We start from the raw sequence: 25298 nt of genomic DNA on the forward strand, positions 1-25298 counted from the left end.
AAATAAGAAACATCTTGGAGTCTAATTTATTTAGTGAGAATTCAATAATCATCAATAAATCTGCATCAGTATCATTTTAGAGCAGGACAATCATAAATGGCTGCCAAGATAAGCATTTGTCAAGTCACCACATTAAGATGTTTAGACACGGAAATAAAATTGTATTGAGGTCTGACTCTTCGTAACAATTAAAATACATGAGATAAAGGTGGCACAAAGACATTGAAGCTGGCTAACATAGACAGTAAGGATAAAGAGAAAAGTGAGTGCTTAATGTTCTAGACTGAAACGTCAGGGGAAATGTTTAACTCATACATATGAGGTCAGGGTTAGAACTAAGGTTTCTAAGATTTGACTCACTGCACCAGCTATTTATTACTTCTTCTATTTCAAAATATATTACATGTGGTTGTAATTTTAAGTTTTCATCAACGTATAGCTTCTGTACTCTCTTAAGTTGTTGGATGAAAAATGCCTGCACTTTTTGGAAGAGTGTTTTATAATAGTATAAAAGAGATCCATGTGGGGAGATTGGAAATGAAGCTACAAAAAAAAAAAAAAAAAAAAGAGTATACTCTCTGAAGGAATTGAACTGCAGCAAAAATGCTCAGCATTTATTTGTTTAGTGACTATCTTGGTACTAGTGCTAATGCAATAGCCCATTAGGTTCACGTGAAACTACTATGTTTTCCCAGTCCAGAACAAGCAAATGTACTGAAAGTATTAGAACTGCACAATCCACTCTGTGAAATAATTTGCATTCCCTATTTTTCAATAACATAAGCATGCCATTTGTATAGAAATATTTAGCATGTTAGTTTAAAAAAAGAATGTAGATACATTCATAGAAATCAGTCTATTATATGGGCTTTTTTCACAGTAAAAGGAAACATGTATAACATTGATTTTTACCTTCAGTTTTGATAATAGGCTGAAGACTGCCTTCAATCACTTTAATTTTTGGTTCTACAACTTTGGTTATAATTTTAGTAGCTGAAAGTATAGAAAGTGGAACATAAATGATGCTTATATTTCAACAATCTGAATAAAACAGTTTTTGGTTTTTGTTTTTTGCTAGGTACTAAGGTATCAGGTACAGTAATATGTTCATACAGAAGTTGCAAGAAATATTCATTGCACATTATCTAGTAGTATCTTCTTATGGCCAGATATTGTACTCTGAAGTCCAGGGACTTGGATTTGTTCCAGTGAAATATAGACTCACTAAGTGGAGAATTCTATCTAGAAATCTATAATTTTGAACTGCACCACTAAAGCTCTTTACCTTCTTTTATACTTCTTGAAAATATTGGCTGCATAGCAACAGAAGACAATAAATAGGATTAATTTCACGCAATTCATAATATCTCAAATTGCATTGTTGAATTCTTCCTCAATTAGAAAAAAATAAAATAAAAGGCAAAATATTTTTCATGCATTTTATAACATTAGAGAGGAAAATAGAAAAATAGCTCAGCATACTTAAAAGTAAAAATAAATCTCAGCCAGCCAGATGAGCTCTATGCAACAAACATTATATGATCATTACTTAAATTACAGGCTACAATATCATTAATTTTTATCCTCATCATCATCTTTTTTAAAATTTAAAGGTATGTATTTTGAATGCATGCCATCCACCCAACTAAGGTAATAATGTGTAAAATTTATTTAAGATAGTAGCCAACTTTTTAGTTGGCTTTTGTTTGTACAGATTAACTAAAAATGAGCCTCTGGAGCCATATAAGCAGAGTTACTGGGTTTTTGTCACTTCTAATTAGAGTCCTTAAAAGATGGCTCCATTAGAAAACATGCTGCACTAAAGCTACCTGTGTATTCATATCAGATATATCGACATTTTAAAGGTGAGGTGTTAGCATAGTTTGGGTTTCTGCAACATTCTCACCTCAGTTTTATGAGATGTTTAATTGTATCCACTTTTGAACTAAGATGGCTTCTGGGCCTTAATTGTGACCATGTTTCAGTCATATTAAGATTTTATGTTTTGAGATCCCAAATTGTAAAGTTCTAAGGCATAATAAATCTGTGTCCAATTATTGGTTTCACAGGTGGTCCTACCATAGAGAAACCTTTCCATGAAGGTCAAATACAGAGGTCATATCCACTGCTACTTTCAAAATGAGTTAATTACTTTTATCTCAAATTTTTACTTCATACTAAGGAACTTGAAGTTTAGGGTGTTTAGTTGATTGTTATTTTTGTTTCAATCACACTTTCCTGAAGGCAAATAGTTCTGACAGGTCACCAGCCAAGGATTTAATACTGATTTTATTACTCAATGTTATATAATTGACAAAATTGCTAAATAGCAGCCCCCCCCCAAAAAAAAAATTAGAATGTATGGTGTTTTGGGGACCATAATAATATGTAGCAAGCATATTAAATAAATTTTATATACCAGTCAATAAAGAAACATAAAAATTAAATTTTTGATTTAATTAGTCTCTGTCTCTATTTGACGTATGCTTCTAAATAACAGCCTACCCATCTGTTGTTAAGGAGGAGTTAAAGAAACATTTGATATCAGAATGTAAATCTCAAAGCTGTTTCAAGAGCTTTGAGTAGGAAGGTGAGATTTACTAGACTTGCATAATTTCATAAAGTGTAACATTTTCTGTGATTGAGGATCCAATTTCAGTAAAGGAAAATAAAGGAATTATAGATGGTGGCTCATTGTAAGCAAAATATTATATTGACATATATGGAAAGTGGTGAATTTATTATGGATTAAATAGGAAAATTAAAAAAAAAAGTAATGCACATATACATCTTTAGTAGAGAAAGATGACATAATATTTCTGATGAATAGAGCCCATGAGGATTCTTTAGTTTTTTATGAAATATATCTTTAAAACATTGTATACTTTCATAGTGAAATGTATACCAGGTTTAAACAAAAGTATTACAACTAAATCTTTAAAACAATGCTGAGCTGGCTTGATATTGGATTTGCATATATTATCTATAATAATAAAAGCATAATATGCTAATTTAGACCGGACATACTTCCAGACAACCTTCTGGACGAAGCTGGGGCTGCAAGGGAAGCCATGGTCCCGGGTGCCAGAGGGAAGCCGGTGCTGGCAGCCAGGGGAAGGAAGGCCTATTCTTGCACTAATTTTGTGCATTGGGCCTCTAGTTATTACATGATTGAAGTTAGTAAGAATAGCAGACATTTTGTTTTGCTCCTTATATTGTCTTTACTTCTTTTCCATACCAAGTGTAAATCTTAAAGAACATTTTCTTAATTAAATAACAGATGCTAATGGTTAAAAATTAGAATAATTTTCTAGTCAGAATAAATGTGGGAATTGAAATATTTAGCTACTATTATACTGAATATTGAGTGTTTATTGTAGAGTCAAAAGAAAATTAAAAGAATTTCTGTTTTGAAAATTACGAGAAAGAAAAAATACAAAGGAAGAAAAGTCACATTGAAAAAGACATACCACAAGTTATGTTTATGAGAATAACTTACCCTTTACCAATGTTAAATACTAGGGGTTTAATTTTGATAATCTGGTAGAATCAGGGATAAAAGAACCTTGGGATCAAGAAACTTTATGTTTATCACCTGGCAAAACTTTTATTTCTTTGTACAGTTTTGGATAGAGAGAGTTTTTGACCACCAAGTCATAAACATTAGGATTCTTTGGCACATTGTGTCCCACCCTACATTGAGCAGACTGAGGACTTGAGGGTATAATAAGTGACAAATCCTTTGGCAATGCTATTTCTGTGTCCACACATCTGCATTTTCAGATAGCTCTGGAGTGCTTTTTACCTATATCTTCCCTTTAAGGTCTGTATGTCTTTTTTTCTGCTTCTTTGCCATACTAGCTATTATATTTTACAATTATCTACACTAATAAAAGAGAAACATGCCCACAAGCCATGCCCACCAGCCAATCAGGAGTGAGTATGCAAATTAACCCAACCAAGATGGCTGTGGCCATGGAGTGAGCAGGATGCTTGGGTTTCCCCAGAAATCGAGAAAGCCAAGCTTCCCACCCACTCTGGCCGGTCCTGGCCTCCACTCAAGGCTACCAAGTTTCAATTATAGAAGATAAATAAATCCCAACAAAAATGGCAGCAGCCATGGAGCTGAAGAGAGCAGGAGGCTTGAGTTGCCCCAGGTGATGGAGGAAGCCAAGCTTCCCACAGCCTTAGCCTGCCCTGGCCTCCACTCAACGCTACAAAGTTTCAATTATAGAAGATAAATAAATCCCAGATACCAGGGCCTCCCCTTGGGTTGCCGGAGGGCATGGCTGGCCTGCAAACCACCACAGGCCCCTCGCCCAGGCCACCCCAAACCCCAAGGGAACCCCCACCCTGATCCGGGACACCCTTCAGGGCAAACCAGCCAGCCCCCACCCGTGCACCAGGCCTCTATCCTATCTAATAAAAGAGTAATATGCAAATTGACTGTCACTCTAACACACAAGATGGCCACCACAAGATGGCAAGCAGGGGAGGGCAGTTTAGAGGGACCAGGCCTGCAAGGAAGGGCAGTTGGTGGGGACCCAGGCCTACAGGGGAGGGCAGTTATGGGTGACCAGGCCTGCAGGGGAGAGCAGTTAGGGGCAATTGGGCCAGCAGGGAAGTAGTTAGGCATCAATCAGGCTGGCAGGGGAGTGGTTAGGGGGTAATAAGGCTGGCAGGCAGAAGCAGTTAGGGGCAATCAGGCAGGCAGGCAGGCGAGCAGTTGGGAGCCAGCAGTCCTGGATTGTGAGATGGATGTCCGACTGCCCGTTTAGGCCTGATCCTACTGGGATCAGGCCTAAACGGGCAGTCGGACATCCTTTGAGGGGTCCCAGATTGGAGAGGGTGCAGGCTGGGCTCAGGGACACACTCCCCACCAATCTGGGCATGAATTTCGTGCATCAGGCCTCTAGTTCTTATATATTTTTAGTTGAGTGGGGAAGTGGTTTCTTAGAGTTAGAGGGTATGGCTAAGGCTGAAAGGTCTCATTCTAAACTCAAGCCTTATTTAAAGTGGGATTCCATTTGCCATTGTTTACAATTCTAAATACCAGCTTATCAGTAGTCTTTGTAAATATAAAAAATACTAGAGGCCTGGTGGACGAAATTTGTGCAGGGGGGTCTCCCTCATCCCAACCTGCACCCTCTCCAATTTGGGAGCCCTCAGGGGATGTCCTCCTGATGGCTTAGGTGACTGGGCTGATCGGGGAAGGTGCCGTCCCCATCACCCTGCTGCTGCTGCCACTGCCGGCAGCTGCAGCCACAAAGGTGTTTTCATCAACATGGACTCCAGTCCTTTCATCATGAAAAAATGACATATTTCTTCAGGCATTTTCAAGATGTCTCTTTCATTTCTTCCTTTCCTTCCCTTCCCTTCCCTTCCCTTCCCTTCCCTTCCCTTCCCTTCCCTTCCCTCCCCTCCCCTTCCCTCCCCTCCCCTCCCCTCCCCTCCCCTCCCCTCCCCTCCCTCTCCCTCTCCCTCTCCTCTCCTCTCCTCTCCTTTCCTTTCCTTTCCTTTCCTTTCCTTTCCTTTCCTTTCCTTTCCTCCCTCTCTCCTTTCTTTCTTTCTTTCTTTCTTTCTTTCTTTCTTTCTTTCTTTCTTTCTTTCTTTCTTTCTTTCTTCTTTCTTTCTTTCTTTCTTTCTTTCTTTCTTTCTTTCTTTCTTTCTTTTCTTTCTTTCTTCTTTCTTTCTTTCTTTTCTCCTCACTTGAGGATATTTTTCCATTGATTTTTAGAGAGTGTGGAAGAGAGAGAGAAAGACAGAGAGAAACATCAATGTGAGAGGGACACTTTGATTGGTTGCCTCCTGCATGAGCCCTGATCTGGGCCCCAGCCAGGGAGGGGCCTGCAACCTAGGTACATGCCCTTGACCAGAATCAAACCTGGACCCTGTGGTAGACCATTCGAGGCTCTATCCACTGAGCCAAACCGGCTAGGGCAGGATATGACATTTCTTAGCCCCTCCAGCAGCAGACCTTCATTTTTTCCTCCAGGAGTGTGGTGGAAAGACCCTAGATCACCTTCTTGGATTCTTTTTATGCAAGTTACCAAGAACACTGTGAGTGGCATACTGGGAGCTTAGCCAATGAGCAGTCAGGAAAGGTGTTTCCTCTGCAGCTCATGCAGAGGCAGGACTGCCAGCATGCCCTGGCTGTCAGACACTGTTCTTTGCGCACCTGCCTGCTTGCCGCCGCCACGGCTGGCAGGCAGGCCTTGCTCCCTGCTCTCTGCAGGCCTGCTCGCTGCCACTGTGGCTGGCAAGCCCTGCTTTCTGTGGGCCTGCGCCATCCGTGGCTTGCCTCACCACACAGCAGCCCCCTCCCGCCCACGTGCACGCACAGCTTCCTCCTGAGTGGTTGTGACTGTTATGGCATCCTGGCTAATTTGCATATTACTTCTTTATATATATAGATTATTAATATTTTTTTTAATTTTGCCATTTTCATGTGATTAATACCCATTATGTACTTACTATAGACAGTCATGGGGATTTCTTTGAAGGTGCTACCACGAACAAACTGAAAATAAATGTTTATACATGAAGTGTAGTAACAAGACATGCATACTTAGTAACATAAAACTAAGGCTAGTTGTATTAAAAATATGAAACCACTGTATTTCTTACTAAGGTAAATAAAATGAAGCTATCATTACACTTAACAGAAATGAAGTCTTCATATGAATCAAATTCCAGTTTCCTGTTATGAGGCTGATAGCTTAAAATATATGGATTTGTAACTTAGTCTTGAAAATTATAGAATAGTTAATCCGAAGTCATGTGTTTTCTGACACATTGACTCTATAGTAATAAAAAAGCAAAATATTCTTTGCCTTTAACTATTATGATTAATGACAACTTTTTATAAGTAAATACTTTTTCTTATATTAAGTAGCAAAGACATTTGAGGATAAAAATTTATAGCTTTTTTTTTTTTCCATGTCTTATTTTCCCTACTGGATGGTAATCTTTTTGCATAAAGAGCCATATCTGATTCAAGTTAATATTTCACATAACACTTAATACACAGCTTGGCCTCAAATAGATTTTTATGGATTGTTGTTGAATAAAGCCATAAAGCATTTATGTCATTTCTTTATGCTAGTGATGCATAATCAACAGAGAGCAATCCAAGCCCAGTGTTCATCTATTCATTAATGTCTACATTTATAGTTTCTATGTTCAACACATTATAAATAAATCCAATAATATTCTGTACCTTAATTTGGATATATTTGATCAGTTTATTAAGTATTTCCAGCAGCTGATCACTTCCAATAGGCATATCTATGAAGAGGAATATTAAATAAATGTTGGCAAGAATGTATGGAATAAAAATCTAGGTTTTTATAAAAAAAGATTTAGCATGTTAATGAATTCAATAATTACCAACCTGCTGGATAGAGAAGTTTATCTACAATATGAATGACACCATTTGTTGTCATGATGTCAGATTCTTTTGATTTCAATTCATTTACCAGAAGTGTGTCATTTACCTATCAAAACAAGAGATAATGTCAATGAGAAATTTAATGAAAAATGAATGTTACAATTTATGAACACTATCAGAAGTTCATTCCAGAGAACTTACTCCTTTCAGATAGATTTTGCTTCCTTGTATGGTCTTTAGAATGTTAGTAACACCAGGTTCAAACCCCTTTCCAATGAAAACTCCTGGTGTCAGGTGATAAAGGATAATATTTTGAAGAGCATTTTTGTTGCCTAGAAGGAAATATATACATGTTATCTTGTTTTGGCATTTTGATGCTAGGAATACTAAAGAGAAAAAAAAAATTGTCTTCATATTTCCACACTGTATTTTCTTATGTCATTGTTCTCTCAAGTTGCTATTGATAAATAACGAAATGAACACGTTGCCCAAACACATGACAGTAAGTAGCTAACTAAGAATATTAATGAGTGACCCTTCACATATCTCAAATGAAAATAAAAATAACTAAGACTTTACAAGAATTTTTAAAAAGGAAATATATTTGAGGCTGATGTCTGGGCAGAAACCCTTGAGGAAGAAATTAGGTCCTGATATCAAAGGGCAAATATTCCATATTCACTTTTACTTACGAATCAGAATTTCCTTTTCTTCATTAGTCATTCCCTTAAAGGCATCATTGGTTGGAACAAATAAAGTCCAATCCCCAGGTTGTGTTAGGATCTCTTTCAAGTCTGCAGCTTCTAGAAAGCTAAGGAAGATGCTAAACAGAAAAGACATATGTTTATTTTGTTAGATTTAGATATAGTATGCTCACCTACAATGCATGGAATAGAATATAACCCATGTATTTCAGAAAGCATGAGAAAATTGTTCATACATTTTTATAGGTTTCAAATACAATTTACCTGTTAAGAAAGTTTTATCATGGGGAAATTATTTAAATGTACATGTGATTTTTAAATTTCCTAAGTACTGTTTTTCTCCTATAAAACTTGAGAAGGTCACACTTTACAGCAAATAAACATTTTTAATTTAATATTCTACAAAATAGGCTTTGCTATTAAATATTGTCCTTTAAAAATGTAATTATAAGAAACTTGCAAAGAATAGTTCAGTTTATAAGATTTTTTTTTCACTCACCAAATTATATTAAGTTGCACCAGGAAGCAAAATAATGTTGAGAATATATTTTAATTTTGAAAAAAGTTTCATAGACTTATTCTAAATTTTATGATCAGCAATACTGAATATTAAATGCCGTTTAGAATTCTAACTGTGAAACAAAAATATGCCAATACCTCTCATTCTTTTGTGGTGGAGGTGAAATTAATTAAGTTTACCTAAAACGTTTATCTTGTTTTAACTTTTCATGGAGGGATTTCTCTGCTGGTTTGATGATCTCTCGGAATATGTGAATAGCACCATTTCTCCCTTGCTTGCTTCCTCTCACCATGCAGGAATTTTCAATGCAGACAGCCTAGCAAAAGAAGAAAAGATACAGCTCTCCATTTTCTTATTTGGACTTTCCTATGTGGAAATAATTGCATAATTAAATTTTTAGATTGACTCTCCTAAGAGGTACCCTGACCTATGTATATATGGCTAGTGGAAACAGATTCTCTCTTCTGTTTTTAATTCCTTGCAAAATCTGACATCAACTTTCTTATTCAACAAGGTTTTCTGCTACTACTCAACCTACCATAGGAGTCAGGCAGGTAGTTTTATGAGTAAGTAACAAAAATTCCATAGAATCCCATTGTTAACATTTTCTACCATTCCTCTTCATGTTCCAACTATTTTTCCAACCTTCTTGGGAAACTTTAACCTTTTAACTCTTTAGGACCTTTTTTAACTGTCAGTTTCCTGACATCAGTGACTCTTGTGATCTTCAGAAATAGTTTCTATATTTTCTTAACTGTAATATTCCATCAATTTATAAATGAAAGTATTGATTTAGTTATAGAACTTTTAAACAAATAAAGGTGTATGTATAAATTTGAGAACAGCCCATTTTATGCTTCCTTTATAATGTTTGTCATGGAATTGTGGAACTATAATGAACAGATACTATGTCAAATTCAATTCTAGGAAATGCTTTACTTTCTGTGAAATATTTTAGCTATAGCTGTATGTGTTTCCTGGACAGGAACCAAACAGCACCACTATTTGCACTGTGATTTTGATAAGCAATATTTTCTAAAATGTTTTCCTCAGATAAAGTACATTAAAACCATTTTATAGAATTCAAAAATATTTCTGTTTATGAAAGTTTATCTTGAAAGTCATTCAAAAAAGATTCAATTGCTGAATTGTGATATCACAGTAGAAGATCATTCTACATATTTGATTATATATAAAATTATCTTGTAAATTATAATAGACCCTATAAACTGATAAACAAATGGCCAATGGACAGATGAAAAGATGTTTAACATCATTAATCATCAGTAAATGCAAGTCAAAACCAAAATGAAATACCACCTCAGACCAGTCAGAGTGGCAATTATACAAAACTCAAAGAATTAAGAATAGAGTTAGATCCAGAAACTCCTCTTCTGTGTATCTGACAAAAATTTTTGAAAACATTTATTCACAAAGATATATTCACCACTTCGTTCATTGCAGCATTATTCACAGTGGCCAAGACATGGAAACAACCAAAGTTTCCTTCCATAGATGATTGGGTAAAGAAAATTTGGTACTTATATACAATGGAATACTAATCAGCCATAAAAAAAGATGAAACACTACCCTGTGGGGAGATTAAAAATGGTGGCAGAGTAAGTGGAAGCTACATTGACACTCTCCAAGGACCAAACTGGAAATACAACTAAAATACAGAAAAATCACCTTGAAAAATCAACTAAAGACTAGCTGGAGAGAACCCTGATAACCAGAGATGGAAAGTGGAAGCTGCATAGAGACTGGTAGGAAGTGTGAAGACAAGAAAGGGGTGGCTGGGCTTCCACAGTCAGCAGCTGAAATTTCAAAGAATTATCACAGCTGTTAGGGGGTTCCCACTGAGAACTCTGGGGTCTAAACTCCAAGCTGGCATCCCCAGCCCAGAGCATCAGAACTGAGAAAGGTGCCCACATAATACCTGACTGTGAAAAGCATCAAGGTTGCTATCTGCCAATGAGAGATGGCTGGAAATGCAGGCACCCGCTTAAACGACCAAGGCACAAAATTTTGTGTGCAGCCATTCACCTTTGGCTCCAGCAGAGGGAGGGCAGAGTAGACTGGAGCTGTGTGAGGAGAGTCCAGGGTTGGGGGGTGGGAGTTGGAGCTTGGAGGGCAATTTCCTGGTCTCCTGTGCTGAGTCATTCCCTCACTGTGTGGAGGACATCTTTCTCTGATTGACATTTGCTATCCAGGCAGTTTTGGCTGTGGGGGAAGGCAATTGCACACCCTAATGGAAGTCATCTCTTCCCACCCTGTGGTCAGCACAAGGCTAATCAAGCATGAATAAAATCAAACTGCAGGCAGAGGTGGATCTCTGGAGGCTTTGAGTCTGGGCTTATCTAATCTCAGGCCCTGATCTAGTAAAAGTAGACCCTGGTGCACATTGTGGTCCTTTCCTAAGACACCAGACCCCAGCAGAGGGAGCCACAAGCTGTGGATTGCTGATAGCCCCAAACAGGGTACTAAGTGCCAGTCAGAAGCAGCATGTGACATTATCCTGCATTAGAGATTGGGAGTCACAGCAGATCTACCTAATATATAAACACAAACCCAAACAGGCAGCCAAAATGGGAAGACAAGAAAATAACCCTCAAATGAAAGAAGAGAATTCACCAGAAGAAGAACTAAATAAAATGGAGATAAGAAATTTATCAGATATAGAGTTCAAAATAATAATGGCAAAGATGCTCAACAGCATAAGAAAAAATATAGTAACTATGAAAAAAGACCAGTCGGAAATAAAAAATGACATAGCACTAATAACACTGTGGAAGGAATACACAGCAGATTAGGGGAAGCAGAGGACTGGATCAGTGAATTAGAAGACAGTGTAGAAAAAATTACTCAGAGAAACAAAAAACAATTTAAAAACAGGAGGACAGTTTAAGGGAGATGTGGGACAAAGTGAAACATAAAAATATTTGCATAGTCAGAGTGCCAGAAGGAGGTGAAAGTGAGCAAGGGATAGAGAACATATTTGAAGAAATAATGGCAGAATACTTCCCCAACCTGCTGAAGGAAAAAGTCACATAAGTCCAAGAGACACCTAGAGTCAAAAGAAAGAAGAACCCAAACAAGCCCATGCCCAGACACATCATAATTAAAATGCCAAAAATTAAGACTAAAGAGAGGAACTTAAAGGCAGCAAGAGAAAAGAAATGTGTTACCTACAAAAAGGTTGATTTTTCATCAGAAACTCAATAGGCCAGAAGGGAGTGGCATGAAGTATTCAAGGTAATGAAAAGCAAGTATCTGAAACCAAGATTACTAAATCCAGAAAGGCTATCATTCAAAATAGATGGTGAAATAAAAAGCTTACCAGACAAAAAGGCTTTATCACCATCAAACCAGCAATGCAAGAAATGCTAAAGGGACTGCTGTAATGAGAAGAAATGTATATAGAGAAACATAGATATACAGATCTTAAATGTAAAGAAATAAGTTCCTATCAATAAGAACCTTAAATGCAAATGGATCAAATGCTCCAATCAAAAGATATAGGGTACAGGAATGGATACAAAAACATGACCCAATTATATGCTGTCTACAAGAGACCCACCTCAGAACAAAAGACTCACATAGGCTGAGGATGAAGGGATGGAAAAACATTTTCCATGAAAATGGAAAGGAAAAAAACAAAACAAAACAATGCTAGGGTAGCAATCCTCATATCTGACAAAATAGACTTCAAATTCAAAATGAATTTCATCACAAGAGACAATAAGGGTCACTAAAGGTATCAATACAAGAGGATATAACCCTGGTAAACATATATGTACCCAATATAGGAGCACCTAAATATATATTGTTTTATATATATATATATATATAAAACTTCTTGAGGACTTTAAGGGAGAGATCAAAAGCAATACAGTTATAGTAGGGGACTTTAACACCCAACTGACTTCACTGGATAGATCTTCCAGATAAAAAATTACCAAGGAAAGAATGGCTCTAAATGACCCACTGGATCAGATGGATTTAATTGACATTTATAGAACATTTCATCCCAAAGCTGCAGAATATACATTCTTCTCAAGTGTACATGGACCATTCTCAAAGATAAACCACATGTTAGGATATAAAACAAGTTTCTACAATTTCATGAAAATTGAATTCATATCAAGCATCTTCTTAGACCACAATGGAATGAATTATGAAATCAACTACATTAAAAATACTCCAAAATATTCCAACACAAGGAGGCTAAATAACATGTTATTAAACAACTAGAGTCCCAGTGCACGAATTTGTGCACCAGTGGGGTCCCTTGGCCTGTCTGCAGGATTGGGCTGAAACCCATTATCCAACATACCCCAAGGGGTCCCAGATTGCTAGAGGGTACAGGCCAGGCTGAGGAACCCCACTGGTGCACGATTGAGGCCGAGGAAGGACAGAGGAGGTTGGCCAGCCCAGGAGGGACCACAGAAGGACTCCAGGGCATGTCCAGCCCATCTTGCTTAGTCCTGATTGGCTGCACCCCAGCAGCAAGCTAACCTAATGGTCAAAGCATCTGCTCACTGGTGGTCAGTGCACATCATAGTGAATAATTGAGAGGCCTTAGCATATCATTAGAATATTATGCTTTGATTGGTTGAATGCCCGACCGGACAAACGGACACTTAGCATATTAGGTTTTTATTATATAGGATGACAGGGTTACCAATGAGATCAAGGAAGAAATAAAAAATGTTCTGGAAACAAATGTAAATGAACCTAAAACAACCTAAAATCTCTATGACCCAGCAAAAGCAGTCCTAAGAGGGAGGTTCATAGCACTTCAGGCCTACCTCAAAAGATAAGAAAAATTAATACTAAAATATTTAACACTACACCTTAAAGAACTAGAAAGAGAACAATAAAAAAAGCCCAGAGGAAGTAGAATGAAAGAAATAATAAAGATTAGAGCAGAAATAAATTACATTGAGATGAAAAAAAATCATACAAAAGTTCATTGAAACTAAGAGTTCATTCTTTGAAAAGATAAACAAGACTTATGGACCTTCAGCCAGTCTTATATAATAAAAGCCTAACATGCAAATCAAACGAATAGTGGAATGACTAGTGGAACGACCGGCTGCTATGATATGCACTGACCACGAGGGGACAGATGCTCAATGCAGGAACTTTCCCCAGCCCACAGGCCCCAGGCCAGCCACGGCAGGTGCCAGCAGGGGACCCTTGATCACCCTGCCAGTCACCCGGCCGATTGCCCCTGATCACCAGCCAGGCTAGGGACCCTACCCATGCATGAATTTTGTGCACTGGGCCTCTAGTCAGAAAATAAAGAGAGAGGATCAAAATAAATAAAATCAGAAATGAAATTGGTGAAGTTAACAACTGACACCATGGAAATACAAAGCGTTGTAAGAAAATACTGTGAACAACTATATGCTAACAAGCTGGACAATGTGGATAAAATGGACAAATTCCTAGAAAAATACAATCTCCAAAAACTGAATCAGGAAGAATCAGAAAACCTAAATAAGCCAATAACAACTGATGAAATAGAAGCAGTAATCAAAACCTTCCCGCAAACAAAAGTCTTGGTCTGGACAGCTTCATAGGGGAGTTTTACCAAACCTTCAAAGAACAGCTAAGACCTATCATCCTCAAACTACTCCAAAAAATCCAAGAGAAATAAAACTTCCAAGTTCTTTTCATGAGTCCAATAAACAGAACTAATTCCAAAACCAGATAAAGAAACTGCAAAGAAATAGAACTATAGTCCAATATATCTGATAAACATATGTGCTAAAACCTTTAACAAAATATTAGCAAATTGGATATAGCAATATATCAAAAAGATCATACTCCATGACCAAGTGGGATTTATTATGGGGATGAAAGATATTTGCAAATCAGTAAATGTGATACATCACATAAACAAATTAAAAGGAAAAAAAATCTCATGTACATATCAATATACACAGAAAAAGCATTCAACAAAACCTAACACCTATTTTTTATTAAAAACTCTCAGCAAAGTGGGAATAGAGGGACAATATCTCAACATGATAAAGGTCATATATGACAAACCTATAGCGAACATCATACTCAATAGGCAATAACTAAAACCTTTTCCCCTAAGAACAGGAACAAGTCAGTGATGTCCGATCTCACCACTATTATTCAACATAGTACTGGAAGTCCTAGCCACAGCAGTCAGACAAGAAGAAGTAAAAGACATCCAAATTGAAAAGGAAGAAATAAAACTCTCATTATTCCCAAATGACATGAAAATTCTAAAGTCTTCACCAAAAATTACTAGATTTAATCAATGAATTTGGCAATGTAGCAGGATACAAAATTAACATCCGAAACTGATGGCATTCTTATACACCAATAATTGAATTGTCAGAAAGAGAAATTAAACAAGTAATCCAATTTACCATGGCAACAAAAAATTAAGATACTTGGGAATAAACATAACCAACGAGGTAAAAGACTTGTACTTGGAAAACTAGAGGATGTTAAAAAAAGAGAGAGAGGAAGATATAAACAAATGGAAGAATATACCATGTTCATGGATTGGTAATATTTACATCATTAAAATGTCCATACTACCCAAAGAAATCTACAGATTCAATGCAATCACTATTAAAAAATTAACAGCATATTTCACAGATCTAGAAAAAATTACTCCAAAATGTATATGGAATCAATAAAGACCCCAAATAGTCACAGCAGTCTTGAGAAAGAAGGACAATGTTAGAGGAATCACAATACCCGATATCAAGTTATACTACAAAGCCACTGTAAATCAAAGCAGCCTGTTACTGGCACAAGAACAGGCATATAGACCAATGGAACAGAACAGAGACTCTGGAAATCAAACCAAGCAATTACCCTCAATTAATATTTGACAAAGAAGGTAAGAACATGCAATGTAGTCAAGATAGTCTCTTCAATAAATGTTGGGAAAATTGGACAGACACATGCAAAAAAATGAAACTAGACCACCAACTTACATCATACACAAGAATAAACTCAAAATGGATACAAGACTTAAATGTAAGTTGTCATGCCATTAAAATTCTGGAAGAAACCATAAGCAGGAAAATCTTAGACATCTCTCCTAGCAATATCTTTATAGATACATCTCCTAGGGCAAAGGAAACTAAGGAAGAAATAAACAAATGGGACTACATAAAAATAAAAAACTTCTTCATAATAAAAGAAACCATCAACAAATCAAAAGGAAGCCCACTGTATAAGATAACATATTTGGCAATGATATTCTGATAAAGGTTTAATATCCAAAATATATAAGGAACAAATACAGTTTAACAAAAGGAAGACAAACCATACAATTTAAAAATGGGCAGAATACCTGAATAGACATTTCTCCAAAGAGTATATACAGATGGCCAAGAGGAACATGAAAAAATGCTCCAAGTTACTGATCATCAGTGAGATGCAAATTAAACAACAATGAGGTATCACCTTATACCTGTCAGAATAGCTACCATCAACAAAGTGCAAGTGCTGATGTGGATGTGGAGAAAAGGGAACCCTAGTACACTGCTGGTGGGAATGCAAACTGGTGCAGTTATTATGGAGTTTCCTCAAAAAATTAAATATCAGCTGCCTTTTGACCTAGTGATCCCACTTCTGGGAGTATATCCTAAGAAACTTGAAACACCAATCAGAAAGAATGCATGCATCCCTATGTTCAGAGCAGCACAATTTATAATAGCTAAGACCTGAAAATAACCCAAGTAGATAAAAAAGCAGTGGTACATTTACACCATGAGATACTATACAGCAGTAAAAAAAGAAAGAACTCAACATTTGCAATACCATGGAGGGACCTGGAGAGTATTATGCTAATTGAAATAAGCCAGTCAGACAAAGACAAATATCACATGATCTCACTCATTTGTGGAATCTAATGAAAAAAACAAACAAAAAACTGATGAACAAAATAGATCCAGAAACATAGAACAGACTGTGGAATCTCAGAGAGTAAGCGGGGGAGGATGACTAGGTGAGAAGAGATCAACCAAACAACTTGTATGCATATATTCTTTAACCCATAGACACAGACAATAGAGTAGTAAAGGCCTTGGGTAGTGGGGGGGGTGGGCTGGAAGGGGTCAATACGGGGAAAAGGGGGACATATATAATACTTTCAACAATAAAGATTTAATTTAAAAAAATAAAGAAATACTGCCATATGACTACATGGATGGATCTTGAGAATATCATACTTAGCAAAATAAATCATACAAAAATAGTCAAGAACTATATGATTTCACTCATATGTAGGATACAAAACTGAAAGCAACAAATGAACAAACAGGAAAAACAAACAAAAACTCATAGACACAAACAACTATGGAATACTTACCAGAGGGATAGGAGTGGGAGGTAGTAAAAGGTAAAAGTGTTCAAATATATGGTGATAGGATATTTGACTTAGGGTGGTTGGCAAACAATACAATATACAGATGATTAATCATAGAATTATATACTTGGAACCTATATACCAATGTCACCCAATTAAGTTTATTTTAAAAATAAATAAATCACATATATTCAACAAATAACATGTGTTGGCAAGAATGTAGAGAAAAGGGAACCCTTGTGCACTTTTGGTGGGACTGCAAATTTGTGCAGCCAATATGGAAAGCAGTGTGGAGACTCCTCAAAAAAATTAAAAATAGAACTACCATATCATCCAGCAATTCTATTTCTAGGTATTTATCAAAGGAAACAAAACACTAATTTAAAAAGATATATACCTTTCTAGGTTCATGGCAGCATTATCCTACCTAATAGTAGACAAATATGCAAATTGACCATATCTCCGACACACCCACAAGCCACGCCCACCATCCAATCAGAGCGAGTATGCAAATTAACCCAACCAAGATGGCTACAGCCACAGAGAGCAAGGTTTCCTAGGTAACAGAGGAAGCCAAGCTTTCCGCCTGCCCTTGCCGGGCCTAAACCTCCACTTAAGCTACAAAGTTTCAATTATAGAAGGTAAACAAATTCAAACAGAAATGGCGGCAGAATGGAGCTTGAGAGAGCAGGCCAAGGTTGCTGGCGGCAACAGGGGAAGCAAAGCTTTCCGCATACCCTGGCCGGGCCCACCCGCTTAAGGCAACGAAGTTTCAATTATAACCCCAACAGAAATGGCTGCCGGCCTCGGAGGGAGCCCCATGCTTGGCTCCGCTCCAGGCCACAAAGTTTCAATTGTAGAAGGAAAATAAATTCCAGATACCAGGGCCTCCGCTTGGGTTGCCAGGGGGCGTGGCTGGCCTGCAAACCACCACAGGCCCCTTGCTCAGGCCACCCCATGCCCCAAGGGAACCCCCACCTGATCCGGGACACCCTTCAGGGAAAACCAGCTGGCCCCCACCCCTGTACCAGGCCTCTATCCTATCTAATAAAAGAGTAATATGCAGATTGATCATCACTGCAACACACAATATAGCTGCCCCCATGTGGTCAAAGATCCTTCCCCCATGTGGACACAAGATGGCCACCACAAGATGTCCAGCAGGAGAGGGCAGTTGGGAGGCATCCGGCCTGCAAGGGAGGGCAGTTGAGAAGGACCAGGCCTGCAAGGGAGGGCAGTTGAGAGGGACCAGGCCTGCAAGGGAGGGCAGTTGGAGGTGATCAACCCTGCAGGAGAGGGCAGTTAGGGGTGACCAGGCCAGCAGAGGAGGGAAGTTGGGGGCAAACAGGCTGGCAGTGGAGTGGTTAGGGGGTGATCAGACTGGCAGGCAGAAGCGGTTAGGGGCAATCAGGAAGGCAGGCAGGCAAGCAGTTGGGAGCCAGCAGTCCTGGATTGTGAGAGGGATGTCCAACTGCCCGTTTAGGCCCGATCCCAGTGGGATCGGGCCTAAACGGGCAGTTGGACATCCCTCGAGGGGTCCTAGATTGAAGAGGGTACAGGCTGGGCTGAGGGACAATCCTCCTCTGTGCATGAATTTCATGCACCAGGCCTCTAGTTTTCAATAACCAAGATATAGAAGCAACCTAGATTTCCATTGATAGATGAATGGATAAAAAGTATGTGGTCTAATTTTGCAATGAAATATTACTCAGCCATAAAAAATGAAATTTTACCATTTGTGAGAACAAGGATGGTATTATGCTAAGTGAAGTATGTCAGAGAAAGACAAATACCATATGATTTCACTTATATGTGGAATATGAAGTAAAACAAAAACAGACTTATTGAAACATGGTTTCCAGAGTAGACAAGAGTTGGGAGGGTGGTTAAAAAAGGTGTCGGGGAATATGGCCAATAATATTGTGATCAGTTTTCACAGTGATGGATGATTATTAGACTTAGTGTGATGATCAAATTGTAAGATTTATAAATGTCCAATCACTATATTGCATGCCTGAAATTAATTTGTATACCAACTATACTTAAATAAAACTAGTAATTAAAAATTTATTTTACAGAAGTTGTAGTGATTTGTAAAATTGAAATAATGCTTTAGAATATAATGTCATTTATAATTAAACAATTGTTAATTTAAGAATTATTACCACGTAGTACTTTTTGTGTAACTTTCTGTCTTCACACATGTTACTCAGTTCCATGATCTTTTCTTTTCTTTTTTAATTGATATTTAGAGAGAATAAGGGGGGGAGAGAGAGAGAGAGAAAGAGAAGAGAGAGAGAGAGAGAGAGAGAGAGAGAGAGAGAGAGAGAGAGAGAGAGAGAGAAACATCAATGTGAGATAGAACTCACAACTTGGGTATGTGCCCTGACCAGGAATCAACCTGGTCAAAGTGACAAAGCTCCAAACAACTTAGTCACACTGGCCAGGACATTCCCTGATCTTCTGATGCATATTTATTGTTAAAACTGCATAAATAAAATTCTGGGAAGCATATGTTGTAACAACATCTTTTGACAAGTGCATGTTATTTAACATTTAGGCCAATGTAGATATTTTATACTGTTTTATTCACTTACTGTTCGATACACAAAGACTCTGAGCTGTTTGCCTCCAATGGTCTCAAGTTTTTGTCCATTGTAAAGCTCATTAAGTCCAACTTTTACTTTCAATATATGATTCTGCAGAATTAATTTAAGAAGGCGCTGATCCATGCTCAGAGTATTATCTATAAATAAATTTTAAAGGAAAAAATATGACGGTATTTAGAAAGCATTAAAGTTTCTCTTGGTATGAGAAAATAATGAAAATGAATCATTCTTATCATTGATACTATGGATCCTACACTCATAACATATATATCTCAATTAAATGCTCAAGGCAATGGATTTCATGCACCAACAGAAGCTCTATGAGCTATTTCATCAAGTGACTATAACATGTTTCCAAGCAGTCCAAACAATGGGTTTCATTTCTGTGAGGGCTACGTAGTTTTATGTAGTCATTGGAAAAAGTTAAACTCTAGTGCTGGCCAAGAATTTTTCGGAGAATTTGATATTAAATATCCATATGAAAGACTACTGATGAATCATTTGTAAATTTATCATTGTTACTGAAGAGAAAATCAAAGCACATACCATCTTAAAGGTAGGTTAATATTAATGCATATGGACATCATTATTAAAAAGAAGAAAAACATTTCTAGGAATTTGAAATTTTTATTGATAGCTTCTGTCATAATTTGGTATTTGGAAAATTGTAAAATAGGTGGCACTTATTTATATATATAAAAGCCTAAGTGACCATTATGACTGAATGATAAGAATGACTGGTCAACCGGTCGCTATGATGCACACTGACCACCAGGGGGCAAACGCTCAACGCAGGAGCTGCCCGCTGGTGGTCACTGCACTCCTACAGCCCCTCCCCCCACCAGCCATCCTCAGGCGGTCCCTCCTCCCAGCCGTTTGGGGCCCGCCCCCATAGGCCTCAATCACCGGCCAGGCTAGGGGACCCCACCAGTGCATGAATTTGTGCACCAGGCCTCTAGTTTGTTTATATAGTTATTAAATTATGTCTAACAATTTAAATATGTCTTTAAAAATCACTTTCTAGAAAAAAATGGCAGGTTGCATTAATCTAAGACTGTCACTGAATAGCAGCTACTAGGCAAAATATTTACAACAATAGTTTATAACTTAATATAGAAGTATATAATATTCTCTTGTTTTTATTTATTTATAATTTAACATGTTACTGTCAAATTTTGAGATACAAAATATACCTGTTTATTCCTAAATATTATGTTGGTGTTAAATAAAAAAAAATCAGACTTTTTTTTTTTAAGATTCATTATGTGTGCTGGTAATATGGTTATATTCAGAAAACAACTGAATACCTCTTATCATAAACTTTCACTCCCTTTATGTTATTACCTATTGAAATAAAATCTTTTAAGTAAAGGACATTTCAATAGAGGCTATGTAGTGCTAACACACTGTACGGGTATCCAATACAAAAACTAATCAACAACTTGCAAAAATATATTATTCATTTTTGCAAACAGTCATGGTGAAGAAAAATGGTGTGGATGGGTTGGGGGCTGAAGAACAGGAATGGCATTGTCCAGTAATACATACCAGAAAATGCATTATTCACAGGTGCCAGCAAAGTATATTCTCCATCTGGTCTCAGAGCAGATGCCAAACCTAATTGGGCTATGAGGTCTGCAAAAGTGGTTTGTTGATTTCCAGCTAGCTCAATAACTTGTTTGGCTGTAAAATAAACCATCACAATTCCCAAAATGTCATCAGTGTTATCATCATCATGAAATTAGTAGATCAATTCTTGGCTGTTTTCTATAAGCTATTTGCTGCACTGACAATTTAATAAGACATCCTGCCTTTTCTTAGTAAGAATTCCAGCTTCCCTTTTAGGGAATTAATAACATCAAAACATTTCAGAAGGAAAATATCTTTCTGTCTTCTTGCTTTTAATGTTCTTTAATTCTCTATTGCTCACCTCTATACTCTACTCTTGTGAGTACCATAGCTCTTTCATTTATTCAAAGATGACCATTTAGTTATATCTTTCCTTTGTGTTTTTAAGGAACATTTGACACTATAAGAACCTTTATAAGTACTAGATATTAGAAATCCTAAAAAAACCAAGTTTCACTATTTAGTACTCAGTTCACTCACTATTTATTTTGTGTTTGTGTTTCACATGCCATTCCTTATACTACTACATATTCATCTTTCATGAACTTACTCTTGAGGCATCATAATTGATAAACAATAGTAATTAGAAGAATATAAAACTGTTACTCACCAGAATCAGGAATTAGGACCTGATCAATCAAATGAATAACACCATTGTTTGTCACAATATCTTTTTTGTTCACCATTTTGATTCCATTTACTGTTATGCTGTCACCATCACATCCTATCTCAATTGTGTTTCCTTCTAGAGTCTCAAAGACTGCTCCTCCCGTAATAGCCTCAGAACACTGGAGAGTGTTTAAAATGTGATATTTCATGAGAGCTGAAGGACAGGATAAAAAGAGAAAGTATTCATATCAAGGGAAATAGAATTTAATCCTTAAAAAACTTGCTTCACTATGAAATTAAATATTCCTAAGAAATATTATATATATATATATATATCTTATCTAAGGATCAACTAAATGTTTTCAAAGTTTGTTGAAATTCTTGTACTGTTTTTTTCCATCAACTATATAACTCAGCTCAGTAGGAAGAAGAAAAGAAGATCAGTTGCATGAAATAATTTGTATAATACAAACAAAATGTGTTGGATCAAGTGCCCACTATCATAAGAAAGCACTTTTTGTTGTTAAAGCAAAAAAAATAAATCTATTCCATTCAGAAGGCCTGTAAAGTTATTTGTTGACTGATATTAGTCCCAAAACACCTGAGCAGTATCTTGCATTAGTCACTCATAACAGAATACCTGTACATAAATTTGTAAAGCAATTAATAGAAGCTGAAGGCAAAGACAAAGAATTCCCTTATGACAACATATAGAAAGTATCTAAAGTAAAGATTATTTTTGAAGGATATCTCAAGGGATCAATGCTTCAACTATTGTTGGAAGCTGCCCATTGCCTTCACTAGCAGAGAGAGGTGGACAAGGAGTCCGGAAGGCTGGTTAACCTTGAAGGCTCTGGCAAGGGTCAGAGCCAAGAGCCCACTGTCTAATTGAGACAAAGGGAGCTGAAGAAACTTCCACCTTTTAGTCTTATGTAAATCCTTGCTGATGGGCTATCATTGGAATTGCCTGCCTAAGGGCTATGGGTGTATTCCAAAACCTGAATAGAAGGGATAGCAAGGCCAGAGCAAAGCGGCGTCCTTCCTCTTGAGCTGGCTCCCGCCTGGCCCCCAATATTTCCAAATTAATATTTTCTAGTCTCTTTCATTTGCGTGTGGCCTCCTCCAGAACCTGAACCCTGAACCTGAACCCTGAACCACGTGGGGCGTGGGAGGGGTATTCGCAAACTATATTATATTTATATCTGAATTTTCAAAATTCTCATTTTAAATTGGTTAAATGTATTTTGGAAGAGGCTGAGTGAAATGTATTAGTCACAATGTAAAATCTATTTGAAAATAGAAAAGGAGACTGGAAAGAAGCCAAATTTTGTACATCAATAAGTAATGGCCTAAGAGAACCATGCAATTTATTCAACTCAATCATATCTTTTAGCATAAGTTTATAACTAAGAGCATTTAATAATATGTATATAATATTAAAATTTGATGGTCTAAGACAGTGGTCAGCAAACTCATTAGTCAACAGAACCAAATATCAACAGTACAACGATTGAAATTTTTTTTGAGAGCCAAATTTTTTAAACTAACTATATAGGTAGGTACATTGTTATTAACTTAATTAGGGTACGTGGTATTTTGTGGAAGAGCCACACTCAAGGGGCCAAAGAGCCGCATGATGCTCACGAGCCACTGTTTGCCGACCACTGGTCTAAGATATCTTTTCTATACTTGCTGATTCTTTTAATGTTGCTATTTACTTACTTGAAAGTAGTACAAAAGTATAATGTAATCTTTAGAATATTACTTTAATTACTTTAATTATTAAATTAATTATTAAATTACTCTGCATACGCTTTCAAAGACTTTGTTTTTTAAAATTTTTATAGTTCACCTAATTTTTTTTTTCTTTGCTTATCAACATTAGCATGGCAATCTCTTTTTTTATTTTCTTCCTGAAATTCCATATAGGAAAACATTTTTGTACCTTCAGAAGCCACTTTGTCTCCCATGATCCTTTCTAGGACACCTTGTGGAAGTTTCTCAAAGGCCTCATTGGTGGGAGCAAAGAGTGTGAAGTGACCATCTCTTCCAAGGGCTTCCAATATATCAGATGTGATGGCTGCTGCCTAAAACACAGATGTGCTTTTTAGATGCTTGCACATTATAAATCCAAAAGAAAATTACAAGACACTTAGCCTAGGCTGACAAGAATGAGCTCATTCTATAGAAAACCATGGAAGTTTGCTCTATATACTTTATAGAAACATTATAGTACTTTTTGGCACACCAACTATGTCCTTTCCATCTTTTTTCAAACTATGTCTATAAAAATGACAATTCTGCCAATGTTTGTACGACTGTAGCAATATCCAGCAGTACAGAAAATAAATATTATTTCATATGAGATGATTTATTCTATGTGAAATGAAAACTTTTCATTTCAAGAAATATATTTGTTGTGTTTCTGCCAGATTTGTTTAACAGCATTTTATTGTTTTTAGATTCTAACATAGAAAGAGAAGGAATTTCAATGATCCATGACAATCTACTGTTGCTTCTTATTCTTACCCTAAAAGATGAGAGGTCATCTTCTGCTTCAATGAAGTCTTGAATTGAGTTACCAATTTGTGTAAGGACACGGTCAATGACATGTACAACACCATTTGTTGCAATCTGGTTCCCATGGATGATTCGAGCACAATTAACAGTGACAACCTATAATTATTTGGGAAAATCAAAGTGCAAGAATCAGAGCTATCCATTGACTACTGAGACAGCAAGCTCATTCCCTATTTTTAATTTATACTAATAAAATTAGCATAAAGAAAGACATTCTGAATATAAATTCTGAGAGTGAAAACTTGCATATTGCTATACATAAAAAAGAAATAAGAGAAAACAGAGCCAGTAGAGAACTCAAATATAGTTACACTTAACATATCATAAAACATAAGAAAAAAGCATTTTTTCATTTGAATTATTACTTTGATTCTTATTTTCTTTTATAGATACAGTAATCAACTATTTATAATGTAGAGCAATCCTACCTAATAAAAGGGAAGTATGCAAATAACCATCACTCCGCTATGCCCACGATTGGGCCGGCGGCAGGCTGGGGGCGGGACTTGGGGTGGCCAATTGGGCTGACAGGATGAGTGGGGGGCGGGGACTCACGAGTCCCTGCCCCCGTTCCTCCCGCAGGCCCCAATGGCAGGCACTGCAAGAGGACCGATGGAGCTGGCGGAAGGCGCCGGTGGCGGAACTCGGGGTGGCCGATTGCATGGCTGCCAGCACCAGTTTTCCACCAGCAGCAGTTTTCCTCTGGCCACCTGCCTTCCAATCGGAGTTCCTCTCAGGGTGGCCGATCGCGCTGGCGGGAGGCGCTCCGATTGGGGGCTGGGGGGGGCGGCGGTGGCCAGAGGAAAACTGCTGCTGGCAGCCAGGTGAAGGAAGGTCTATTGCACGAAACTTCATGCAATGGGCTTCTAGTATATAATAATAAAAG

General features: G+C 37.2%; 1 protein-coding gene across 4 annotated transcripts in view; it reads right to left on the reverse strand.

The window, feature by feature from the left end:
- POSTN (periostin) overlaps window positions 1–25298 on the reverse strand; it is a 51883-nt gene that overhangs the window by 17597 nt on the left and 8988 nt on the right. For 2 of the 4 annotated variants that reach the window (XM_028136072.2, XM_028136070.2), the window contains exons 6-17: window positions 24362–24508; window positions 23778–23919; window positions 21834–22046; window positions 21143–21277; window positions 19583–19731; window positions 8794–8930; window positions 8083–8213; window positions 7592–7722; window positions 7394–7496; window positions 7220–7287; window positions 6475–6520; window positions 913–993 (exon numbers count right to left, since the gene is read on the reverse strand). In XM_028136072.2, the coding sequence (XP_027991873.1) occupies window positions 913–993; window positions 6475–6520; window positions 7220–7287; window positions 7394–7496; window positions 7592–7722; window positions 8083–8213; window positions 8794–8930; window positions 19583–19731; window positions 21143–21277; window positions 21834–22046; window positions 23778–23919; window positions 24362–24508 (1483 nt within the window). The remainder of the gene's footprint in view (window positions 1–912; window positions 994–6474; window positions 6521–7219; window positions 7288–7393; window positions 7497–7591; window positions 7723–8082; window positions 8214–8793; window positions 8931–19582; window positions 19732–21142; window positions 21278–21833; window positions 22047–23777; window positions 23920–24361; window positions 24509–25298) is intronic. The other 2 variants (XM_008159218.3, XM_054720209.1) reach the window with 1 other exon arrangement.

This window comes from Eptesicus fuscus, chromosome 8 (genome assembly GCF_027574615.1).
Source record: "Eptesicus fuscus isolate TK198812 chromosome 8, DD_ASM_mEF_20220401, whole genome shotgun sequence".
NCBI lineage: Eukaryota > Metazoa > Chordata > Mammalia > Chiroptera > Vespertilionidae > Eptesicus > Eptesicus fuscus.